Below are 8,291 nucleotides of genomic sequence, written 5' to 3'. Positions count from 1 at the left end.
CACTTATTTCTCAGATCAAGGGTTAAAATCACCTAGAGTACCTTTGAAACAAACTTCATGCCTATTCCCACCCCCAGTGAACTGATTACTTACTCAGCAGTGGGATTTGTGCATTGGTATAACTTCAAATCTCCCCAGAGAAACTAATGAACAGCTAAGGTTGAGAATCTCTGCCTTTGATCTTTTGTCACTAGTATGGCATATATTTAACATTTGAAAAAAACAAATAGACAATAGTGAAGTCTGCAATAAACTTGCAGGATTTTTTTGCAAAATGTATGGAAGTCCATCTGACCAGTTTGTTAGGGCAAATGACTTTCCTTTTAAATCATTTAAATAACTCTTTAACATCTAGTACTTTTATTTTTAGATATAGAACAAATTGCTTCCCAAGTTACCAGTTCTTGAGGTGTGAAATGAAGCCTCCAGGAAAATGCAGTTTGATTTGGCCTGTTTCTTGGAGCATGATTCACAAGTGCATCCAAGCCTCTACTCTTCCCGAGAGCCTTCAGTACTGTGAATGACACTTAAAAGAATTGAGCATATTCATGTAGGATGTGTGACTAAATGTAGCACAGGAGATATTACGAGCTTTCTGGAGCTGTGATATGAAGCCTGACATAGTGCACTTCTTGCAGATCAAGAAAAAAAAAGGCAAAACTGATATATTTTGTGTAGACATTATTATGAGGTTATATGTGACTGAAAAGCCACTGTGTGTGTGTGTGTGTGTGTGTGTGTGTGTGTGTGTGTGTGTAGACAAATGCCCACCAGCTATCAATGGTATCTATAAATATAGTTTTTTGGGGGAATGTATTTGTCAGGTTGCTCTGCTATACCAAGTTGCATAATTATTATGAAAGTGAATGGTCAGAAATTTCTTTATTCCTTTTTCTTTAAATTTCACTTCATTTATCATATTTTAGGTGTTAGTGAAAAAGTATTATAGACCTCCACATTGAAAAGTTTTAAATTTATCTCTTAGCAGTAAGGTTTATTTTAAACAGCTTTATTGAGATATAATTCACATACGTACTTTACCTATTTGAAGTGTACAGTTTAATAGTTTTTAACATATTCCCGAAGTTGTAAAACCATCACTGAAATCAACGTTAGAACATTTTCATCACTTCCAAATTCACCTCTTAGCTGTTATATCCAACTCCTGGCCAAGCACTTAATCTACTTTTTGTCTCTATAGATTTGTCTGTTTGGGATATTTCCTTTGAATGGAATTATACAATATGTGGTCTTTTGTGTCTGGCTCTTTTTCACTCAGTGTAATGTTTTCAAGGTTCATCTACTTGGTAGCATGTATCAGTGATTCTTTCCCTTTTATGACTGAATAATATTCCATTGTATGGATCAAGTACATTTTATTTATCCATTTATCAGTTGATGGACATGTGGATGAGTTGTATATGTGTGTGTGTGCATGTGATGAGTTATGTCTTAAATAGGAAGAAACTGTTAAAAAGTTGAAGCTCCTATATTTTTGTAGCCTGGAGAAAAACATCTGTCTTTCATCACAGGTAGAGGTGTCACACCCAGCTATGAAGACCAGCATTCTGCTTATGTTCCTTTGGGGGTTGTCCTGTGCTCTTCCAGTAAGTATTAGGATAGGGATATCTGGGGGAGACACACACTCACATACACACACACACACACACACACACACTCACACACCCACACACACACACACACACACACTCACACACACACACACACACTCACACACACACACACACACACACACACACACACCTTTTATACTTAAAACTTCACAATTTTCACTGGCTGTGAGCCAAGGTGGCTGTGTATGTTCCAGTCAGATGAAAACAGTAGTTTCTTAGGAAGCTGTTTTCTTTAAAATACCATCTGAGTTATTCTTTATGAGCCGCCATTCATATAGCCACAAGTCTCAGTTTTCTTCCTCATAAGCAGTGGCTCTCAACGTGCATCCCTGGACCAGCAGCATCAGCATCAACTAGAACTTTGTTAGAAAGGTACATTCCTGGGTCCTACCTCAGACCTGCTGAGCCCGAGTCTAGGGATGGGACACAGCAATGTGTTTTAGCAGGTCTCCAGGTGATTCCGGTGCTTGCTAAAATTTGACTATCACTGTTCCTAATTAAGTAAAGTGTTAATAGCTGCTGCCTTGGAAATTTCTCTGTGGGCTGACTGTGTGTACTAAATTTTCTAGGTAGCCAGGTATCAACATACTGAATCTGAGAGCTCTGAAGAATGGAAGGTGAGTAGAAATATGATTTTTTGACATATTTTTATTTTAATATATTATTAGTATAACCAAATCATCTCCACTGTAAATGTTGAAACTGTTAATGATTTAATGAACACATCAATAACTTACGACATAGGTAGTAAGAGCTATAATTTCTAAGGAAATTATAGGAAATTTAGTTCATATAATGCTTCAATTCTAACGTACTAGTATAATTTGGCAAGGAAGCATTTTTTCCTTTGGCTTTATTTTCATAATGGATGTGTATCGTAGTGCAAGAGGATGGTGACAATGAACCAAGACTGCCCTTGGAGGATTAGGACTAGAAACGTGTCTTACCAGATGTCTGGGTAGGCAGAGGGTGGAGTCCTAGAAAGTGAGAAAAGAAAGAATGAGAGGGTACTAGAGTCTTTGGAAGGAAAGCTAATGTTGGTTGAGTGTCGAATCTGAGCAACCTGATAGTTATTAACTCCCAGTAACTCAAGAACAATTTCCAGGCATGGTTCTGTGTGCTTTGCATGTATTAATTTCCTCAATCTTCATAGCACCCAATAAGTTAGGTGTTGTATTTTATTCTCATTTTACAAATGGGAGCCCTGAGACATAGAGTCACCTCGTCTATCTGGGCGATACAGTTAATAAGTGTTTGGAGCTGGACTTTGAACCCAGGTCACTCTGGCTTCAGAATCCACATTCTTTATCAGGGTGTCCCATCCCTCTCAGGAAGGTGCCAGGTCTAGGAGGGCAGTAGGTTCTCAAGATTGAACTATGAATAAGGGCTAAGACTTAATGCTAAATAGGAGTGTTTTTTTCATTATCTTGTTTCCTGCTGCGTATGAAGCAGCTTGGGCACGGTGCTATTAGTGGTAGGAAGATAATATCAGAGGCCTGAGATGGGGCCCTGCCGCTCCCTGAGGCTGGAAAGGACATTGCAGGATCCTTTCTGGTAATTTACATCAGACATGTCTGTAGGCTAGTTAATTTAAAAGCAGCCACTGTAGATCCTTTTACTCCTTCAATCAGGCACTCCACGAGTACTACAAACATGCTGTGTTCTCAAGTCCAGCCTTGGTATGAGAAGAACTCCAATGTCTGGCTCCTTCCACCCCTTAATTCCGATAACTGGAGTAGAGTCTGTCATTGTGCCTGCCTGCAGTGTCACAGGGCAAAGACTTACTAGTAAATGAGTATCGCTCCTTCTTCCGAAGAGCTACCAGTATCTCCAGCCTGGCACTGCTGAGAGACTTGTTGAAAACCTGTTGATAGCTCCTCCCTGCTCTACTTTGTACCAGCTTCACACCCATCTCTCAGCAGCTTTGAGCCTCATGGGACTTTGGGATTTTGCCTTGCTCAAGGGGAAGGAGGAGACAAGGTGGAGAAAGGGTATCAGAAGTGACTCAGGCATTTTTAGAGTTCTTAGAAGATTAAAGAAAGTGAAATAAATCAGAACTATGAGTAATTAAATTTCAGATTTAGAATTTAATTTTTATTTTGTGACCTTGTGTGACGAGAAAGTTTTAATGGCTTTCTTTGTTCAGTTTTGTCTACTATTGAATTTTATAAAGTAGGTGTTCTCAGTGGATCATTACTTTAGTTTATATCATATTGAACAGTTCTCACTATGTTTCTATAGGCATTAGCTGAATTCATCCTCACAGAAATCGTATGGGAGTAAGCACAGTGGTTGCTAATATTCTTAATTTATGAATAAGAAAATGCTATCAAACATGGGAAGTGAATTGTCCAAATTCACATAGAGTGACTAACCACTGAAATTTGCCTGAGACTTAGGGGTTTCCTGGGACACATGAATTTCAGTGCTAACACCAAGATGTTGGTTTTCCGAGTTAAAACCCAAACCAAGGCACTAATTGAGACTTAAATCTGGGTCCTGAATTCCTGCGGTGTTTTTCCTATCTTACGTTTCCTCTAGGTTGTCCAAACACCCCGTTTCCAAGAAAGTAAAATTTTCTCTAAGTACCAGATATACAGAAATCTTCCAGGTCTTTTATATCATAAGATTTTTCTCATGTCACACTCATTTTTTAGCTATTTCATCATAAAATGTCATTATTAGTCATGTAAATTCAAAATACATACCAAGAAACTTTAAAAAAATTACATAAAAGTATTCTAAATATTTGTGATGGCATGAATCATCTGTGAAGGTGTAACTTGTTTTCCTTCCTTTTTTACAGGGTCATTTGGCTCAGACACAAACACCACCGTTGGTAACTATCTCATTTATTTGTTGTCATAAACATCTCATAAAGTAACTTTAACATTCTTCCCATCACCTCAGGCCATTTGGAAAGTTGTAAACCCAAACCATAAGCAATTTATATGCATCATATTTTTTCCTTTCCTCAGGAATTACTAAACAACTTTTTTTTTTTCCTTTTAGGAGAGTAGTGAGTCATCAGAAGAAAGTAAAGTTAGCTCAGAAGAGCAGGTAATTAAATAGACCTTTCTTAACTTTTCAGACTGTTTAGGAATGGAAGGAAATGATGTTAGATTAAATTACCTGGCAACTGTTCTAAATATAATATTTTCTAACTATTGGTTATGCTGACTAAAAAGTCCCATAAAATAAGAAGGGAAAAATGAGTGGGAGAATTCAGATGTGCACATGCTGTTCATTCCATATTTGTCACTGGAGCCAGATTATAGACATTGTGGCCCTAAATATCCCTCTAGTTAAAAAGAACACACACACACACACACACACACACACACACACACACACACACACACACAAAATGGTCAGAGACTATGTTAGACAAGCAATAGTTCACTCATTAATTAAAAATGCTGCTTTTACAATTAGAGCAGTTCAGATCAGGTAGAGAAAAGTGTCTGGCTAACATGACATGAAGTGCCTGCTGGGCCTGGAGACCTCCTTAATGTCAGGACTCTGTTAAAGAGAGAATAGGAGAGCCCTGAGGAAAATGGAATGAAACAGGGGCTTCAGAAATGACTTTCTCTTTAACATACTTTTGGTCCTGGGATTGAGAAAAGTTGACTTAGCTTATATCTCTTTAATAAAAAAAACAACTGTCTTTCTTCTCCTTTTCCTCCTCTCCCTTCATTTCCCTAAGACTAAATGTCATTACTTTCTTAACTGTTCTATCATTTCTGACCAAACTGAACCCAATGGAGCTCCAGAGATTCCAGGAACCAGGTTTTTCTCTGCTGTTTTGACCCATGTTTCATTTTATACTTGACCGCAGTTGGAAGATTAATTATTAGGCTTTGTACCACTATTGACTAAAGGTTTTTCAGAAGAACATTCAAGAAATTTATAAGCATAGAACTGGAAAAATGCTCTTTTCTGCAGATGCGGTGATTTATTACCCCAGTGGTCTCTGTGCTCACATGAGGGTAACAGTCTCTGTTTGAGGAGGGTGCCATAGGTGCTTGATAAGGTATGGAAAGCTAAACAGATGTTTGGTTCCAGCATATCAGTGTAAACTAGTGATGGAAAGAGATCTCATCCTTTTGTACTCCCGATTGGAAACTCAGACATTGATCATTAGGAACATGTAGAAAAAAGGAAAAATGTTAGCAAGAATGTTCTAATATAGAATATGAGAAAGAGTGGATTTTCCAGACCTCAATGGTGATGACTCACTATCCTTCCTTATCTGTGCAGAGCATCCCATTGTTTTACTTATGGGGATAATCTGTGTGAGCTCTTAGAACTAAGCTGCCTGGGCAGTCACACTATTGCAAGTCTTCTAGCTGAACCTTTCACGGGCATAATAAGATATAAACATGGTTTGAATGAGATAGATACCTTATTGCAATATTTTACTTTCATTTTAGCTAAAGGTTCCATCCTCCTGCCCTAATATATCCACCCCCTCCCCCCAATTGATTAGAAAAAAAATTGGGGTCTTTTAAAAATCATTCAGTATTTTAAAAAATTGTGTTATAAACCAAATATTTTGGTGAGTGAGCATTATAAGCCAACTCTTTACAAAAAATTCTCTGAGAGTTTTATTTAAGGAATCATACTTACAATATAATTTGAGGTTCATAAATGTGATTCAATTAAGTTTTTTGAGAATTTTTTGCAGCATGAGTGAATTATGCTTATATAAAATGGAAAGACTTGAGTTTTACCTCTCCTTCCTTCCTTTTGAACCTTTGGTAGAGATGGTATGGAGCAGTAAAATTGACCATGGTTTAGATGAGGGATACAGGAAGAAGAAAACAGAAGGAACCTAGATGGATACTAGATAACATAAACCCTCTATATCACCTCCTAAAGTACTGACCGTGTCTGTTAACCTCAAACTCCAGGTAAATGAAGACCCCAGTGACAGTGCCGAATCAGAGGAAGGCCTGGGCCTTGCTGATCATCCATATGCTCATAGGCCAGCTGGTGGCTTTTCTAGGAATGGAGGAAAAGAAGGAGATGATAAAGATGATGATGAAGATGACAGTGGAGATGACACCTTTGGTGATGAGGACAATGGCCCAGGACCTGAAGAGACACAAGGAGGAAATTCTAGACTCAGTATTAATGAAGACTCAGCAGATGCCACACAGTCCAAGGAAGATAGTGCCTCTCACGGGGAAGACAGTGGCCAAGATACCACCAGCGAGAGCAGGGACCTTGACAAGGAGAGTGAGAGTGAGGAGCACTGGGTGGGAGGTGGTAGTGAGGGAGATAGCAGCCATGGGGATGGCTCTGAGTTTGATGATGAAGGAATGCAGAGCGATGATCCAGACACCATCAGGAGTGAGAGAAGCCACTCCAGAATGAACAGCGCCAGTGTCAAATCAAAAGAATCAAAAGGAAATAGTGATGAGCAAGCCAACATTCAGGATTCAGGTGAGAGCCAATCAGTGGAGAATCCCGGTAGGAAAATTTTCAGAAAGTCCCGCATTTCTGCGGAAGATGACACAGGTGATCTTGGCAATAGCCGAGAAGTCAAAAGTGACTCCACAGAAAACACCAACTCCGAAGAAGCTGGCCTCAGCCAATCCAGGGAAAACAGCAAGAGTGAATCTCAAGAAGATAGTGAGGAGAATCAGTCCCAGGAAGACAGTCAAAATGAACAAGACCCCAGTAGTGAGTCTAGTCAAGAGGTTGACCTGCCATCTCAAGAAACCAGTAGTGAATCTCAGGAAGAGGTATTGAGTAAGTCCAGGGGTGACAACCCAGATAATACCTCCAGTCACTCAGAAGATCAGGACAACAGTGACTCCAGTGAAGAGGACAGCGTGAGCACACCCTCCAGTTCAGAAAGCACATCCAGAGAGGAGCAAGCTGATAGTGAATCCAGTGAGAGCCTCCAATCCTCAGAGGAAAGCCCAGAGTCTACTCAGGAGGAGAACAGCTCTAGCCAGGAGGGCCTCCAGTCTCACAGTGACTCCACAGAGAGCCAGAGCCAGGAGAGCCAGTCCGAGGAAGATGACAGCAGTGATTCTCAGGACAGCAGCAAATCACAAGAAGATAGCAACTCCACTGAGAGCAAGTCAAGCAGTGAGGAAGATGGCCAGTCAAAAAACACTGAGATAGAAAGCAGAAAATTAACAGTTGATGCTTATCACAACAAACCCATTGGGGATCAAGACGACAATGACTGCCAAGATGGCTATTAGCATCAGCTTTCCTAAGAAGTAGCTCTCAGGTTAAGGAGTCTTAGAGTTTGGAGAGTAGGGAAAGAATTATAACTATAACTTATTGATGCTTATATCAGACGGATAACTGAAGGCCACTTCTTTCTGAAAGGAATTGCTGGACATTGTATTTGTTTCTAGGGTGTCACCAACCATAAATGTTTACATAAGTTGGAATGACACCAGAACACACTCAATGAAACTGGAAGCAAGGAAAGATGTGCATTATAGCTTCACAGTTGAAATAGTTCCTAACTCATGAACCTAACAAACAGTTATTGAAATTCTATTATGTACCAAGCACTGTGCTAGGTGCTAGGGATATTAAGAAGCTCAAGGCTTGTTTCTTGCTCCTGAGGAGCTTATAGGAGGATAAATAAAGCTAAAAAGCTAAAGAGGAATACATATGAGGGAAACA

At 39.4% G+C, this 8,291-nt stretch overlaps 1 protein-coding gene across 2 annotated transcripts; it reads left to right on the top strand.

Moving 5' to 3' along the window:
- Window positions 1-1,553: 1,553 nt before the first annotated feature.
- On the top strand, window positions 1,554-7,855 carry DMP1 (dentin matrix acidic phosphoprotein 1; the record flags this gene model as incomplete). Of its 2 annotated transcripts, XM_080668146.1 has the most annotated exons (5): window positions 1,554-1,607; window positions 2,204-2,251; window positions 4,441-4,473; window positions 4,647-4,694; window positions 6,548-7,855. In XM_080668146.1, the coding sequence occupies 5 exons, from the start codon at window positions 1,554-1,556 to the stop codon at window positions 7,853-7,855; spliced, it is 1,491 nt and encodes a 496-aa protein (XP_080524272.1). The 2 variants fall into 2 exon arrangements, with proteins under 2 accessions (XP_080524272.1, XP_080524273.1); XM_080668147.1 differs by lacking the exon at window positions 4,647-4,694.
- Window positions 7,856-8,291: the final 436 nt, after the last annotated feature.

This window comes from Plecotus auritus (assembly GCF_963455305.1).
Source record: "Plecotus auritus genome assembly, chromosome: 1".
In the NCBI taxonomy this organism is placed as follows: domain Eukaryota; kingdom Metazoa; phylum Chordata; class Mammalia; order Chiroptera; family Vespertilionidae; genus Plecotus; species Plecotus auritus.
Note: the sequence above shows the minus strand (reverse complement) of the source record. Positions and strands in the feature narration are given on the sequence as shown.